The 17,535-nt window shown below is 40.2% G+C and overlaps 1 protein-coding gene across 1 annotated transcript; it reads right to left on the bottom strand.

Moving 5' to 3' along the window:
- Window positions 1–5,512: 5,512 nt before the first annotated feature.
- SPAM1 (sperm adhesion molecule 1) lies at window positions 5,513–10,495 on the bottom strand. Its single transcript, XM_068401349.1, has 3 exons — window positions 9,527–10,495; window positions 8,009–8,098; window positions 5,513–6,172 (listed from the first exon to the last, which is right to left on the bottom strand). The coding sequence occupies exons 1-3, from the start codon at window positions 10,493–10,495 to the stop codon at window positions 5,513–5,515; spliced, it is 1,719 nt and encodes a 572-aa protein (XP_068257450.1).
- Window positions 10,496–17,535: the final 7,040 nt, after the last annotated feature.

Genomic DNA, 17,535 nt, shown 5'->3' on the forward strand with positions numbered 1-17,535 from the left:
GGTATTTTCAGGTTTGTCCTGATATACCAGTTGTTTGGGGAAAAAAGCCAGTAGAATAAGCTGTACATCTTTTCTGCTAATGAGACACTGCATTAGTGAGAGACTAGTCGTCTTTTCTGTTTGTAGGCCAGAGTCAAGCAGCTGCTTTACTAAAGAGAATAGAAAGACTGTATTGAACTTTTCAGTGACAGCATTGTAATTTACCTGCCAGTGTCTATGTGCATCGTCCGTGCCCGCTGCTGGCTGGAGCCTCAGAGACTCTTTAGTGTGTATCTTAATTTTGCTCATGCTCCAGTGAAAGGAGTGAAAAAGGATTTCTGTAAGGACTGTTACACTGACAGAATAGGGCAGATTAAGGTTTTTAACTCAAGAATTCTGCATTTTGGATACTGAAGTTTGGTATATGCAGCAGGAAAACTGAAACAACGCATAGGGCTTACAGCCTAAATCTGTGTATTATTAGTCACAGCAGTAAGGTGCTTTGTGCTTTGTTGTGACATTAACAATATGATCGTTGTGGGACTGCAGGGTGCCCTTAGCCTCCCTTTAAAAGGGTGGTGGTTAGGTCCCTGCCTCAGGAAATCATCACTTGACACTGGCAAGCTATCATCTCGTCTCAACCTGCAAGTAGCCTGAGGAAGCAGTGCGCTCCAGAAGGAAACTGCCAACATATGGTATATTTCTTCTGCAGGATCTTGAAGTTCTGTTGAATAATGTATTTTCTGAGATGAAACCAAAGGCAGAGAAGGGTGACTGCATATTATCTGATGTCTGCATATATATGCAGCTGAACACCACGCTCTGGAATTGCGTGCACAGAAACAAAATGTTGGCTGAACGTATAAAGTAGTGATTAACATTAATTTTCATACTGTCTGTTTGTGTCTGATTACTAATCAATAAACACCTTATCAGTTATAAACTAAGGGGAGTACAAGTATACACTGAAAAATGTTATCTAATTACTACTGGCCAAGGAGAACTATAATCAATATACCATGATGGTGGTAACACATTAGTGAACATAATGAAAACCAAAGTTATTCCCTTAAGGATGCCAATATTGATAGGTGCCCTTTACTTTCTCGTATGTAACAAGGGGACAACAAATGCAAGAAGATTTTGCAGTCCTGAGTAGTACTGACAGTGAAGAGAAAAGTGGCTGTGAAAGGTTCAGAACACCTACAATGAAAGAACTGTTCTCTAAAGACCCAGATCCTTGACTGGTGTACACAAAAACTTAGGACTGATCTCAAATACTATATATTTACATGACTATCTTCACTAAGAAAAATACCATGATGCTGGGTTAAATTTCAGTGGAGTCTTTCCAGAAAAATAGACAGAAGGGTCTGGGATAGCCACACATCGGGATACATTTAGAAATGTTAAGGGATGAAGTTAGACCAATAAGCTTTTTGAATCTGTTTCCAGCCACCTATACAATGGTTTTCAATAGGACAGGAAAAAAACTGCCAAGAATGAACATCAAAAATGAAATTTCTTTAAGAAAGATGAAGTTATTGTTTAGTAAAGCAGTAATTATTTTTAAGCTACACAATAAATATTGTTTTGTATCAATATTATTCTTTGGAATGAAACCTGTCTTGAAATCTCAGACCCTAATTTTTTAGGCTGTTTTGCTTTGGCAGAATGGGTATCTGCCAGTGCAAAGGGGCCAACACAAGCATACTGGGAAAACCTTTCAAGTAAGTTTTAAGTGTGTTTAAAGTTTTAAGCTTTAATTCCGCTTGAAGGACGGAATTGAGTTGTCTTCTTAAAAAGGTCATCAATGCTCCATAACTGAATATGTTTTAAAATTATGTAACTGTCTTTGCTGTCTTGTTGTTTCTATTAAAAAGCGATGGATAGGTGCACGTACAAATCTAATCTGTGTCTGGGAGTTGTCTAGTGCATATTGCACAGGTCTGAAATCTTCCACACAATTCTTTGCTGATATATATATACAACAGGGTGTCCCAGTGTGATGCAGGGATTAAAGCAAATTTTGCTGGACTCCTTGGGATGCTAGTCACATCTGAGCCTGTCTACAAAGTGATCTTACTGGCGTGTCTCTCAAAATCTCTCTCCATGTTGTAATTTTTAATGCAGAGAAGCAAGAAACTGTAAGGCAGGGACTAGGCTATGATTTCAGTTCTGTTCCGATTCTTTAAGTGCCAATAGCCATGTCTCTTAAAAGAGCCAGTATCTTTGGGTGTCCCAGAATAAGCAACACAATAAACTAGATCCAGATTCTTCAGATGGAGAAGCAGAATTTCAATTAAAATTTTAGCAAAATTTCTAGACATTGACGGAGGGCACTGGAGGTAGTTAAATGACTTTCATTTAGACCACTTCATCAAACCCATTTTAGCGTTTCCCAGCCCCTAAGTATTGCCAGCCTGAATTCTGCCTAGAAGATGGAAGTACAAAATAATGAATGGCAATCAAAGTGAAATGAACGTTCCTCTAGTATTTAATCTTTTGAAAAATACAAGAACATAAGAAACTGAAACTATAAGGCTACAGAGACAACTAGAGATTACAGGAAATACAGTGAATGGAAGGTGATTTTTTTGGGGGGGGATTCTGCTTTAGAAGAATACATGTTTGGCTTTGAACATGAGAGTCACCAGCAATGCAAGGCATAGCACCCATTTTCCTTCTTTTCTCCTTCCTTACTCGCTGACTCCATGGTGACTTTTTAGCATAGAACGTAGACAAGTGATATATAATACAGAGCAAAATAATATATTTGGAAAATACTGTAATTTTACACAGCACGTAGCTGGCCTGAATGTCCCTATGACAAGTTTGTAGGATTTAAAGCATGAATTGCAGATACATGTAGGTAAGATAAATATCCCAAATGATATTTATGGATGGAGCTTAGGAAGACACATTTCTGTGGACATTTTATTACAATAGTCTGCTTTCCTCACACCTTCCTTTTACTTTTCTGGTCCTGGCTGCTCTCAAAAAAGAAGAGATGGGATCAAATGAATAGGTCTAATCTATCGTATCAGTTACTGTGTTCCTTTATCTTTACAGTGGGCCTCAGGGAAAGGTTGACTGTATTAAATACTAGGTAGATAAAAACTGTTGAATGAGAAGAGACTGGTCTGTCCACATTCCCTGTTGCTTCACTCTTTCACTTCTTCAGTTCACTTCCTCTACATCCACTGGGAGGTCCTGGGTGCTCTGTCTTAACTCTTCTGTGATTTTAACTTCTCATTCCTCCTTTTCTGGTGATTTCACGCTTTCCTCATCACAAATGCTCTGCTTGCTATTGCTTGGCTGACTAATAGTCAAAAATATTTATGGCAAGACTTGTAGATTTTGTGAACCTGCAAGCTCTCTTATCACAAAGTGCTACAGATCTAGTGTCTTTCAGAGCACTAGATACGAACAAGCCTAACCTCAGGAAACTTTGCCAATTTGTGATTTAACAAAGCAGCGCAGTGTTTGAACTAGAACGCTGTGTGTCAACATAAGATTTTAACCATGTTAAAACATTCCGCTGAAAAAATAGAACTTCATGTAAGTCATACAAAATACACTAAGACATTACCAGTGATGTTTCCAGTTTTTAGAAACTCTTTGATAGTTATCACAAGTCCAGTGTGAAAGGGAGGGACCTCAGGCACAGGAATTAATTATGCAGAAGACATACCATGGCTTTTGTTTACCCAAGATCAAATAACCAAAATCAAAGCTGCAGTGAAGAAACTACGTTTTTACAGGGGTGATCAAAACCAGTTGGCTTCTTTTGCGCTGGACAGTTCGCTACATATGCATTTTTTATTCATTATTCTACTTGGAACATTGATGGCAGAAATAGCCTTGACTTATGAACTCAACACCATAACTGCGATGAGAAAATTGTCACTTCCTCTTGGTAACTTGTTGTCCAAAAGCCATAAAATATTATTTCTCCATGTTAAATCTAAAGCCTTTACCTATTTTTCTGCATGTCTGTTATGACTGACAACCTGTAAATTCAAAGGCAGTGGATATAATATGTGTTTTCTGCTAAATTTAGGCATTCAATTTTCGTAAATAAAGGGCTACCATATTGAAATACCAGGTATTTCCATTAGTGAGGCAGGTTGTATCTGTGGGAGGTGGTGATTTATTTATGCAGATCATGCCTAGCTTTAGGGAGACTTTTTTAATTTATCCATGCCAGCAGCCACTCTTCACCCATCAGAAGTCCAGATGTCTATTAAGCATCTGACATAATAATCTGGAAAGGATATTTTATCAAATGAACTGCAGTTGATTGCTTCTAAATGCTTTAACTGACTATACATAAATCATAACTGGACTCTTGATAGGAAACTGGGGGTGGTTTTCTTCTGAGGTATCTCTGCTACTTTAACATTGCTTTTGGCAATGAAATAATATTAAGCAAATAGTCTTAGTTCCATCAGCAGGCTGGATCAAAAAGGTGGTCCTGAGATTGGGAATCATGGGCACTGGAAATGAAGAAAAGGAGCCCCAGGTTCCCAGCATCTCTGCATCTTGCAGCCTCCACTGCTGAGTCTTGCTAGGGAACAAACTGGTTTCCACCAGAGGCTGCTCAGGAAATAGGCATAGAGAAATTCCCACGCTCACAGGCTTTTGTCCAAATGTTGTGGGCAGTCCTGTCCTGTTGCTAGGGCTGGCTGGCTGGAGAAACTAGGACTAGTGACCAGTGCCAGTGGGGAGTGCAGAGGCAGATCAGATGGGTTGTGAGTATTGGCCAGACAAAACAACTGAAAGCCAAGGCGGGAACATCTGAAACAAGTCGGAGGGCTTGGGAGAAGAAGAGGAGAAGAAAGAAAGAAAGAAGGAGGAACTGCTATAGCTCAAATTTTAAATAATGAAGCTGTAATATTTGAAGTCAACTTTTACATTAAAGTTAGAACCCTTGGAAGAGTTATGAATATATTTAATTAAAAGAAAAACCACAGTGTCCCTGTAGATATTGTGAAAAGTGGAGAAACATTACATTAATCAGATAAATTTTATGCTGCTAAGTCCCACAGATCTAAAGTTAAGACAGATATTTTTAAGAGCTAATTTTATTATGTAATGAAATTAATTCCTGCAAAGAGCATCAAACCTTTTGACTGCTGAGACTCAATGAAATCCAAATTGAGATGTATTTAACTGGCTTAGCTTGAAGTATACAAAACATCATTATCAATAATTTTTTTTTCAAATATAACTGTTAAAAATGTAAACTGTAAAAAAATGTTCCTTATTCTGGATTATCCTTTCATGGGGTAAAATCAATATATACATACCAGTATATCTTTGGCACAAATAGTAGTTTATAGAACTAAACTGAAGAAATACATTCAAGCTGAAGTGTCACCTATGGAATAGAAAAGGTTACCTGATAAAGATAAGACCACAGAGTTGCAGCTGTTTTATGCCTTTCAGGAATGATTTTTCGGTGTAAATACAAACCTTTAGAATTTCAAACACAGCCAGGGAAAAGCTTATTCTCACTTTTGTGGGTCATTTATATCAAGGTTTTCAAAATTAGAATTAAACAAAACAGATTAAACATCCTTATCTTATAGGATGAAGAACTACTGAAAGTACGAGTATTATTTGCTTCTAAATCATATCCAGTGGCAGCTGTGACAGTGTTATATTCTGCCGTTGTTATATTGAGTATAGTATTTCTGAAGGTAGATTGAAAATCTTCTATTTCAGGATGTGTAGATAATGTTATCTTACTCTGAGAGGTAGATGAAAATACAGTTCTGTTAGACAGGATCTTTTCTTCAGAGGCTTCTACATTAGAAAGTGAATTTGAGGATATGTGAATACAAATATCTTCTGAAATGCAAGCATGGAGGTAATGGATGTCATTTATATCAACCCTAGGTTCACAACTGTGCCCCGCATAACAGTGGCAATCGAATTTTTCTATGAATGTTTGTAGATCCTGAAACGCTGGTTGCCCTTGCAGAGTGTATTTTCCATCCTTTGTCATTTGAATGACAATATTCTCAGGGTTCAAGTGAAGATAGTCACTGGAATTCCATTTTTTCCGTGCGCAAGCACCAGAGTCTTGGCATAACACTTGGCTACAGATTCTGGCTGCCATTGTGACATTGATGAGGTATGGGGTCAAAGTCCTCCTAAGGTAGTTGTCCAGAGTCCTACAGGTGTTCTGTGAAAAGAGTGTCATATCTGCAGTGTTTGGTATGGAAACCATTAAAATGCTGTCATTCTAATAACAGTACCATAATGGATATCTATGAACGTTTCTCCTGAGGTTTTGATAATAGTTGTGACTGGTTGTTGGAAGTTTGCCTGAGAAGTTGCTATATAGCTCAAGGATCACAGCAAATTTATGCTGGGTGGTTGTTGGAGGTGTTATGAAAAGCACTTATATCAGAAAGCAGACTTTAAGCTTTCATTTTATCTGTATGTTTCATGTAGCATTTTGGATCAGATGCATTTAAAGAAGTTACATGAAGGATCAAAGTTCCTTTTTATGTGTCCTGAATGGTTTGAAGGGCTCTTGAAAAAAATCTCACTTCTTCAGCCTGAACAAATAATTTTTCTATCAAATCATCTCTGTAAGACTCTGCAGTTTTCCCCTGACCTGAATAGCTAGGCTGCAGGAGTAGGGAGCTTTCATGGCATTTTTGAATGGAAAGCGTTTTGGGAGGATGGTCAAAGGGAAAGTATGCTAAGAGAACTGATCGTTCTAATTGATCATGGAGTTGGTATATATTCTGTGTATGCTTAGCACAGTTTAATAACTAGATGGTTTGCGAACTCAGTTTCTTTGTTCTGACTCTATGTCTCCTTAGGGCATTTGCCTAATGCCACACATAGATACAGCTAATATTTACACCCATGGAGATCAACTCCATGAATCTGAGGTACGTGTAGTTTTTTTGTTTTTCTTTTAGGTGTATATAAAAACCCTGCCTGAAAATTTTGGTTGATGCAATTCTTGCAGAAGTGAGGCTCATAGTAATATTTCATTGCTGAAAGGCTACTGACTGTGATAGCTGTAAAAAAAAAGGTGCGATTAGTTCACAAATACAGTCTGACTGGGCTGTGGAAAATTCTGTTTGCTCGTACAGATCTCAAAATTCAAGCAATAAAAGTTGTTGCTCCTCTATGTTCTGGTATTGGGGTAATGGGCAAAAAAGCTTCAGGTGCAACTGATATGCTTTCTCAAAGGCAGGGACATACAAAACAGAGTCAAAGTGGGATGTTTTGGGGAATTTGACCCTTCCAGAGCTGCAGGTTTATTTGGCCATGCTTTCCATGACAGGAGGCCCAACAGTGCCGAAGAGTTTCAGTTCTTTGCTCTTAGAAGACTTCAGAAGAGTTCCCATACAGTAGTTTATTATATCTAGCTTGCCTGGGTAGGAATGAGCTTGTTCGAAAGATTTATTTGAACATCCTTATAAAAATGCTTCTCAAACTATGTATTTGACCTTCCTAAAACAAACTGGATTTTTTTCCCTCTTCTGACTCAGGTCTTTCTTACAATGAAATTAATCAAAGTACTACGCACAACACACAGAACAGGCTAGAGCCGAAATTTCACAGACTGACGACTCCTAGTGCTTTAAATATTGTTGCTAAGTGCACCGCTTGAAAAAGCAGAAAAGTCTTTTAGAAATTGTTCTGGGCAAGCACAAGTCATTTTTCCTGTGCCTCATGACTGGAATGTAGTGAAGATATAGGAATTCTTTCCTTAAATTAACTAAACAAATGTTAACTTGCCTACAGTTATCGTGGTAGCTTGTCCAGTTACTCAGAGACAACACTGATATTTTAAAAGATTGAACTCTTGTTCTGTGTGGTCAATGACAATATTCATAAGCCTCAAATGTGCTTGTTTTTCAACTAGACAAGACTGCTGGCAATATGGAACCATCATTTTAAAAGCAGAAGATATGATGTAAGTAATCATAATGCTTTATATCCTTTTCACTTTATTGCTCTTTAAAAATGTCATATAATAATTAATCTGCCATACCTTATTTTGTGTTAAATTCATATCACCCCAGATCACAATTCCAGAAGCACCCAGTGCAGCAGATTCTCCAATGGTGTTTACCAGGTCCTCCTGAGAGAAAACATGCAAAGAATCATACTGATGTAAGTAAGCTATAACATAAGGGCAAAAGGTATAATGCATATAGTAAATTACATATCCAAAATAACTACTTTGAAGACAGCAAGCAATTACACATGATGGAAACGTTGTGCTCTCAATTACAGTATTTTATTCTGGGATTGGGTTGCACAGGTGATGCCAGAGAATGTTGCCAACTATATCCAATTTATGTATGTCATCTGGTTAGAAAAACAAGGCTGTAAAACTGAGACAGTGATTAGGCATATGACGTACACTCCTCCAACTATTTTAAGTTTTATTTTGCTGAATTGCCTCCTGGATGCTCAAGAGTTGGTAGTAACTGATTTCAGTAATGCTGCCTGAAGCAGATGCTGGAAAGCACAGTCAGTTACCAGAAAGTGCTAAAGCAGAAAAGTAGGAAGAGAAAGAGCTTTCACCAATAGGAATCTCCTTTCTTCACAGAATGGCTCCGGCCTTTTACAGTGATTGATTTGGGAAATTTGTTTCTGTTCAGCTCTCCTTTTAGGGTCAGCTATTAGCCCAGCCCTAACAAAATCATAAAGCCCATCTGGGATGGGAGAGGATTATGGGTAGAAAAAGAACAAGGAAAAAACAACTTACTGTGGGGCACAACACATGAAAAGGAAGAATGTAAGGATTATAGTATTTAAATTATTAACTAGGAGCCCAGCAGAGACCTGGCAACAACCCTTGCTCCCTGAAGGTATCCACAGAGCTGAGAGAGAATGCCTGGTGATGCTCCATCTAGGCTGTGAGAGGACAGCAGACACAATGCAGTCACCAGGACCACAACCTCTAACTTCCCCTTCCTCATGGCCTGGATGACCAGGAAGAGATTCCCCAGACTGGTGACATCTCTGATAGGCTGGGTGTATATAAAAATGTGAAAACAAGAGTGTAGCCAGAACTGCAATAAGATGATTAGACCTTAGCCAGAGCCTAACCTTGACTAACTACTCGAGTACAACTAAGGACAGAATTTTCTTACTAGCTTTTAAACCTATTTTTAAGGAAAAGATTCCCTTTTGTTTTTTCTTACAGCCTAAAAAGCAGACATTAGGCTAGCCCAGTCTTACTAGTTCTCTTTCGAAGAGGTTACTCAAATTCCTTTCCTCTGACTTAATGTACTAAATATACTTTATAGCTTTGTAATATTTTGCTGCATGTGAGAACTACTCAGAGAATAAACCACTATTTGATAAATATAAAGAGGAAGGTTTGAAAGTAGACCTCTTAGTATTCCGTTTGATCAAATTCTTTGGTGGATTAATTTAGTTTTTTATACAAAATCTACACACTTTTTTCTGATAAGAGTTAGCATATTTGCTAAATGCGTGTCACCTGGTAATTTCTTTCCACTTCAATTTGAAATATTTGAGGTCTAGCTCCACTCACCTGGGAGAGATATTCCTCATAGACATCTGTGAATACTGGACGTGTATATACAAAAACTGGAAGGGGATGAGTAGAATTAGAGATATAGGAAATTCTAATGGCTTCTTGAACTCTGTTGCGAACAAAGAGTTGGGCATTTCTGGAGGATCTTAAGGCTGTCTCTAGATAGACAGATGGATAAAGTGCTGTGCTTTCCTCCCACAACCAATTAAGCTCATTATTTCTTTCTATTTCAATATCTAAACAGGTTCCTGTATAAATATGTGGGTTTTGTTTGTAATCGTAGTTATAACAGTCTGGATAAAGGTAATATCCCCACAGACGATTTGGCTTCATTTCTATGCCCAGCTTTAAAGATTCCAACATAATTGATTTTGCTGCAGCTTCAAATTCCATTTTAGCTATAGTCCTGGCTTCGGCTTCTGATAGACTGAGGTCTCTTTGCTGAACCAGTTCAATGGATTCCTGTCTGTAAATGTCTTTTGATCCCCAGTTCCTTATCCACACAGGTCTCCAGTTTTCCCAGTCAATGACAGCCAATCCAAATTGTTCATCTGAAGGAATATAGAACTGGATGTCCTCTTTGGCTTTTTTTAAATGATTCTCCAGGAGCGAGAGTTGGGGGAGTCCTCCGTTGAATGCCTCTCCTGTGACTTCATTTTTGTAAGGATAGTAGCCAAGCCTGTCTGGATAGAAGAGAGTGATGTTTTGCCCAATGGATGTCTTTAGTGTGCTTCCAATGAGAGAAAAAAATTTCATGTCCAGCTGCACTCCAGCTCTTTCAGTACAAAGTTCTGTAGGAGCATTCCAGATAGAAAGGAAAGGTGAATTAGAAACAAGTGGACGAGCTCTTATGTTCAGAGATGAGCAGCAAGAAAGCAGAAGAGTGACAAACACCATAGCAGATGCTATAGTATATGTACAGGTAACACAGATACCAAAACTTTGTATTTGTCTTAGAGTTTCCATTGTAGCATGTGCATTGACATTAGGTGCTTCTGATCAGACAAATATTAAATGCTCTCTGGGTGTTCAGAAGGTTGGTAGTCTGTCAAAGGCTTTACCATACAATATATTTCTTCACATTAATACCTATTAAGCATTATTCCTTAGGTGTAAAATAAAGGTGTCCTTTATATGAGGCACTCTGTCGTTTCAGACTACAGGAAACCTTTCAACGACTTCTGACACCTAATACAGAAAAAGAAACAAATTTAGATAAAGTAAAAGATGATAAATATTTCATTTCTAGCCATGAAAGAAATACCATTTGTGATTTTGAATACATTGTAATCTTTGAATAGAATTCCCCTTTGAAGGAAAAGCACAATGTACAAACATAGAGGAAATAAACTCTCTCTATATAAAATTGTATATACATAAAAAGTAGATATAAAACTGACAGTGGAATGGTATCCAGTGAGTCATGGATCAGAATGAGTATGCTCAGTAGTAGTCCTGATTGTGCCAGTGACTAATGCCTGTAAACGTGAGCAGCCTCACAATGTCCTCTCTTAATCAGCAGTCATCTATATGTAATATTTCTTTCCTATCTCAAAATAAAGTTCTAGGTCTTAATTCACTAGTTTTACAGAGCACTTAGGGGAAAATACAAGATAACACAAAACTGGAACCTGGACTGTTGTACACATGCAAGAAAACAATCCATGTACACTCATTTAACTCAGTGAGGTATCTGAAATATTATAGGCACTCTATCCTCTGTCCAGAGCTCTTTTAAACAGGCTCAAAAGCTGTGTATCATCTCGGTATATGGCCATCTATATGTTGCTTGAGGCCATTTCAGATCTACATATTAAGTGACCCCAAGACCAAGTCTGCCCGGGAGTGTAATTCATTAGGAAAGATGAGATTGTCCATATGCCTACAGTGAGTAGTCACACTTTTCTTCAAGAACATAATGGTAGTGGTGGTAGTCATGGTGTGGTCAGCAACTTTTACATAGTAGCCCAGTAGCTAAAGCATTTTTCTGTGCAGTAATTCACCTGAATCCACTTTCTTCCTGATTTTGAAATCGTTCAAACCTGGATCTGTCACTTTCCATACAGACCTCATGATGAGGCCATAGAGTACCTAAGGAGTATACACACGTGTGCACAAAAATGTAGGCATCACCATGAAGTGGGCCACAGGGTGGCTAGAAATGCAAAATCTCTGAGGACAGATGAAAAAAAGAAAACAACATTTTGGTTTGCATTTACTGAATTCAGCTAGGCGTGGAAACCACAAATCTCTGGTCTCTACACCTTGAATTATCTCTCCCCCTCTGTTTGTCTTTTCTGTGACTACTTAGTGTAAAATTTATAAGCAATACAGGCACAGAATCGTAGATCTCTCTTCCCCCAACAGTGTACACAGACAACAGGTTGCAGTTATTATCCTTTTGTGTTTTTTTCATCATCCCTCTGGCTGCATGATTTTTCTTTAATTTGTTTCAATAATATGGCAGAACGCTTCCATCCTTCAAATTGTTGCATACCCAAAAAAGCTTGACAGTATAATGAGAGGTTGATGGAGACTTGAACCTTCCTAAATCCAGGCTCAAGCCAGGTTCACAGCAGAGATTGTTGTAGTAGTAGTAGTACAAGGAGATTTCCTGTGTGTTCACCAAGTTTGATCACATCTGAATCTACTGAAAACTCCAGATTTGCTTTGATTGTGGGAGAAAAGCATGTGTGAAAGGAACTATCATGGGGAAAAAAAAAAAAAAAGAAAAAAAAGGGCAGATCAGTGTGACTGATAGCATAGCAGCATAGCTTCAGCCAGAATGGTGAAATCTAGACCTCTCGGGGACCAAAGCAATGAAAGAACCTATGTCACCAAATGGACTAGATCCTGCCTCTGGTCACGGTTATAACACTGTCTAGAGATTATTCTGGAATTCTTCATTCAAGAGTAGCTTGCCTCTTCTGAGGACTAGGAAGAAATCAAGGACAAACAGTTGTACGGAAGGAGGGGATCTCTAGGAGTCGAGTTTCCAGGAGGAGGGGTTTTGCATTACAGAACTCTTCAAAACATGCCAGAACCCAGACACTTAGCTTGACAGATTAGCAGGTCTAGTTAGCAGACCCCCCTTTGCTTCTTCCTCATCCATCAGTTCAGATGCCAACAGGCAGTAGGGATATTTTCACTTTTATTCTTTTTCTTCCTGGGCATGCTGCCAGCTCTTGGTCATTGTGTCAGTGGAGAAGCACAGAGCTGCTAGCCATTCCTTGTGCTGGGTCCCCAACCTAGCTGAGGAGGGAACAGCTGCCAATTCAATTTTCTTGGCTTAGAGGTGCCGGCACATGTGAATGAAACCGGCTGCTCAAAGACACAAGCATGCACAGCTGAAAGACTGGCAAACAAGCACCAATAGCAAGGATTCTTGGAAGAGGGTTTGGCAGCAGAGGAGGATTTTTTTTTCCAAAACAGAAGCTTATAGTCCTGCAGCAGGAAGTGCAAGCAGAAGGACCAGAAAGTACAACTGTGCAGTATCAGACATCCCTTCAGAACTTATCTACAGGTATATGAAAGACAGATAAGGAAGGAAAGTAAAATGTAGCATAGGTGGTGAGGTGCAACGTACAGCAGAGCTAGAGCTGCAACAGCTTCCTCCCACCATCCGTGACAGCACCTCTGTCTTCTCAGTCGCACTGGCCCTGAGCCCCTAGAGCCCAGTTTCTGACTGTAAGTCAAGGAACTTAAAGCACATTCTACATTCTGTACCAGGAATGCCATCAGCACCTCTGTTCCACAGACCAGCACAAACTTTCAGATAGGATTTTGGCCCTGTCATCCTCATTCCCTCAACATATTAATACAAATTGCTTTTGCACCACACTTGAGTGTTCACAGTGTTATGCACATATCTGCAAAGAATTCCCTGTGGCCTTTAACAAATAGCTGAGCTCTGGTCAAACGTAGTTCTGCACTTTTTTGTTTCGTTTAGGTTCCCCCCACCCCCTTACAGTAAAGATGTTCACTCTTTCTTCAGCTGACAAATTTTCATCAACATTTTGGAAGAAATGGAAACCAATGGTTTGAAGGCTAAATTACCACTCAGAAAGGCCAAGAGCTGTAAAGGAAAAGTGAAACTGCAGATGCCTGAGACCCTAGGATCAAGGGGTGCCGCAGAGTGCTTCCCAATGTTGATACAAGCTGGATGGAGCTCAGGCACTGATTAGTTTTCACAATCTATGCCTGCTTGCTCTGAGGGAACACAAATCCAGCTTTCTGCCAAACACCTTCTTGAAGAGTCCTGCCGTATGAGGGAGTAGCTGAAGAACGTTGCAGAGCTGTTAATTCGCCACAATAGCTGTGAAGGTTGATGTCTCTGCTGCTGCTGCTCCTGCTACTCTGGAACTGTTAGCAGTCCTCTCCTCAAGCCTGGAGATGCTTTATCTCTTCATTGCTAGGTGTGGCATCACATCTCTTGATTGCTGGGACACAGCTGTGTGGCATCATGTAAGTCAGCAAGAGCAGCAAGTAGCTTCAGCTGTTGCTCTTGCTCTAGCATAATAGGCTTCCCACATTTCCCCCTTTTTTGTTTATTGTAACATGTGTTTCACAAGCAGTAAGTTTACCAATAAAATCTGATGTTAAACAAGCAGAGCACACCAGCAAATAAGGCAGTAAAGATTTCTTTTCCAAACAAACAGATAAGTATTGAAAAGCAGTTTTACTTTACATCGCTCTGCTTGTAACCCCCCCTTTTTTTTTTCTTTTTTTGGGAGTTTTTAGTTTTTGTTGTTGTTGTTGTTTTGGGTTTTTTTGTTTGTTTGTGGGTTTTAGGGGTTTTGTTTGTTTGGTTTGGGTTTTTTTTTTTTTGGGGGGGGGGGTGTTTTGTTTTGTTTTTTTTTCTTCTTCTGGGATCAAACCTGACAGTCTCCCAGAAAGTATTCTGTCATAGCACCTACATCACAGGAACTGTTCAAAGCCTAGGTTCTCCCATTATGGAAATCATCTAGCAGAAGTGCCATTTCTCCAAGGAAAAAGAAACCTATTGGCTCTGCAGTGCTTAGCGTCATTGCTTTATCTTACAAAATCAATCAAGAAAGGTGGGAACAGCGTCAAACTGAAGGTCTCCAGAATAGAGATATATCCAAAACATTCATCCTCCTCTCTTTATGAAGGTAACTCAAGCTTAGAGCCTGGACTCTTCTCCAGCTAACTGATCCTGTTCGGTTTTGCACCCACAGGCTCTGAACAGTACACTTCCCAGCAATGCAACTATGTCAGAGATAAGCACATACTTGAAATGCTTTTCTCAGGATCTTCTTACTCTCCATCTCCACTGTCTTGCTGAACAGCATCCTCAGGAATTGGCTGCATCTGGGCACCAGGGGCATGAGGCAGTATGCGCAGATTCTCAGAGACATTGCTTGAGTCCTTTTATCATTCAACCTTATATTGGTGGCTGAGGACAGATCCAACCCGCTGGCAATGAGTTCTGAGGCTGGCTGTTTATCAGATTCTCAGACTGAGTATGTACACAACAGACCCTTGCGCCCCTCTTCTGTTTTCCCTGTATGGGGTTTCCATCCTTATCAAATTTTGATCAACACTGATTACTCCAATGATAGCACTTTTTACACCTAGGACATAATCTTTTGGGTGTTTCAGGTCCTTTTAGTCTTTTCTGCTCATCCCTTGTCAGATTTGGACAGTTTCTTCTGATATGTCCCCTTGGATTACACTCAAAACATTTCACTTCTGATCATCCCACAATGAGTTGCTGAGCTAGGGCATTTGCAATTAGAGTAGCCCTATGTTCTTCAGTACCTACGTTCTGACAGGCTTTAATAAATTCTGCTATAGTTCTAGAGGAGTTTCTTGGGCCACAATTTTTTGACAATCTGCATTTTCATAGGCCAATTGTAATAACAGCGTTTCTAATACATTTTCATCATCAATCTGCCTGCTCAGTGCAATTTGTAAACGATCAATGAATGTAACATAGGGCTCCTGAACTCCTTGTCTGAGAGCCGCAAAAGAGGGCTGGTCTTTTCCTTCCTCCGGAACGTGTTTCAGGCACTTTAAAGCCAATGCAGAGATCTGTTGTAAATGTTGTTGAGATAGCCTTGCCTGTGCTTCTGGTGTTGAAAAGCAATTAGTTCCCAAATATTCATCTAAGTCATCCATATTTTCCAAACTGTCTATAGAAACAGCCTCCTGGTACTCTGCCTGCCACACTGAATATTGTGCAGGCATTAAAATCAGCCATAAGAGTGACTTCCAATCATGTGGAGTCATAGTATAGGATTCCCCAATAACTGTTATTAAATTCAAAGTATAGTTACCGTGCAAACCATAGTGTCTCATCGCCTTCCCTACTTCCTTAATCATTTCATAAGTAAGGTATTGGTACTCAGGGAGATGATTTGGGCAATAGATTACCAGCATCACTGTCAGCATGGTAAGATCTCCATTACGAGCAACTTCCTCTCTACGTCTTTCTGCTAGCATTTTGTATTTCATTGTATGAGACTCTGGTGTCTTTTCAGATTTCATTACATGAGACTCTGGTGTCTTTTCAGAGAAACCAATAGGTGGCTTGGCAGACACAGGATATGGAGGAGCTGTTGGTATTAACGGTGCTCTGGCCATAGCCGCTGCCACTACTGCTGCCAGCTGCGAGATCTCTTGCACCGGAGGGACAGCAGCAGCCATTTCTTTTACTGACGTTAATCCTGGATCTGTGAAATCCAGATTATAAGGATCGTTTGATTCTCCGGGGATTGTTTCATATACAGGCTCCTTTTGCTCTTTCACATCCACCAAGGTATTAATAGGAGTGCATGCCTGAGATTTCAAATACTCCTCTGCAGGCTGAAGTGCGGAGTGCTGTGAAAACAACTCTCCATGTTCTTCCTAGTTTTTGTGCTTCATCCCCCACTTTTGCCCAAATCTTTGCATCATAGGTCCCTGATACAGGGAACAAGGTACAGTTGTCTTTGATTCATGCCAACAACTGCACTAATTCCACTAATTGAACCTTGTAGCCTTGTTCAAGCAGTAAACGCTGTAATATCTCAGTGTAGAGCTTATGCTCTTGGGAACTAGCCTGTCCCATGTTTATTGCCATTGTGGAACTCACTGGTTCCTGACGCACGCTTTCCCCGACAATCATTTGATCGCAGAGTCACCGGTAGTTTATTAATCAGGTCCCTGTTCGGGCGTCAATTGCCACAGACTGCTTCCCAATGTTGATGCGGGCTGGATGGAGCTCAGGCACTGATTAGTTTTCACAATCTATGCCTGCTTGCTCTGAGGGAACACAAATCCGGCTTTCTGCTGAACACCTTCTTGAAGGGTCCTGCCGTATGATGGAGTAGCTGAAGAACGTTGCAGAGCTGCTAATTCGCCATAATAGCTGTGAAGGTTGATGTCTCTGCTGCTCCTGCTACTCTGGAACTGTTAGCAGTCCTTCTCTCCTCGAGCCTGGAGATGCTTTATCTCTTCATTGCTAGGTGTGACATCAAGTCTTTTGATTGCTGGGACACAGCTGTTTGGCATCACTTAAGTCAAGTGCCGGGTCTTACACTTTGGCCACAACAACCCCATGCAGCGCTACAGGCTGGGGGAAGAGTGGTTAGAAAGCTGCCTGGCGGAAAGAGACCTGGGGGTGCTGATCGACAGCCGGCTAAACATGAGCCAGCAGTGTGCCCAGGTGGCCAAGAAGGCCAATGGCATCCTGGCCTCTATTAGGAATAGTGTAGCCAGCCAGTCTAGGGAAGTGATCGTCCCTCTGTACTCGGCACTGGTGAGGCCGCATCTTGAGTACTGTGTCCAGTTCTGGGCCCTGTACTTCAAGAAAGATGTTGAGGTGTTGGAGCGAGTCCAGAGGAGGGCGACCAAGCTGGTGAAGGGTCTGGAGGGTCTGACCTACGAGGAACGGCTGAGAGAGCTGGGGTTGTTTAGCCTGGAGAAGAGGAGGCTCCGAGGTGACCTTATTGCAGTCTACAACTACCTGAAGGGAGGTTGTAGTGAAGTGGGAGTTGGCCTCT

The sequence above is a fragment of the Nyctibius grandis genome, chromosome 5 (genome assembly GCF_013368605.1).
Source record: "Nyctibius grandis isolate bNycGra1 chromosome 5, bNycGra1.pri, whole genome shotgun sequence".
NCBI classification, from domain to species: domain Eukaryota; kingdom Metazoa; phylum Chordata; class Aves; order Nyctibiiformes; family Nyctibiidae; genus Nyctibius; species Nyctibius grandis.

Coding starts and splice junctions, on each gene's coding strand:
- SPAM1 (XM_068401349.1), bottom strand. CDS start 10,495: ATGGAAACTCTAAGACAAATACAAAGTTTTGGTATCTGTGTTACCTGT. Junction 8,099..9,526: donor ATGAGGAATATCTCTCCCAG/GTGAGTGGAGCT, acceptor GTTTTCTCTCAG/GAGGACCTGGTAAACACCAT. Junction 6,173..8,008: donor TGAATTTAACACAAAATAAG/GTATGGCAGATT, acceptor CTCTTTTCACAG/AACACCTGTAGGACTCTGGA.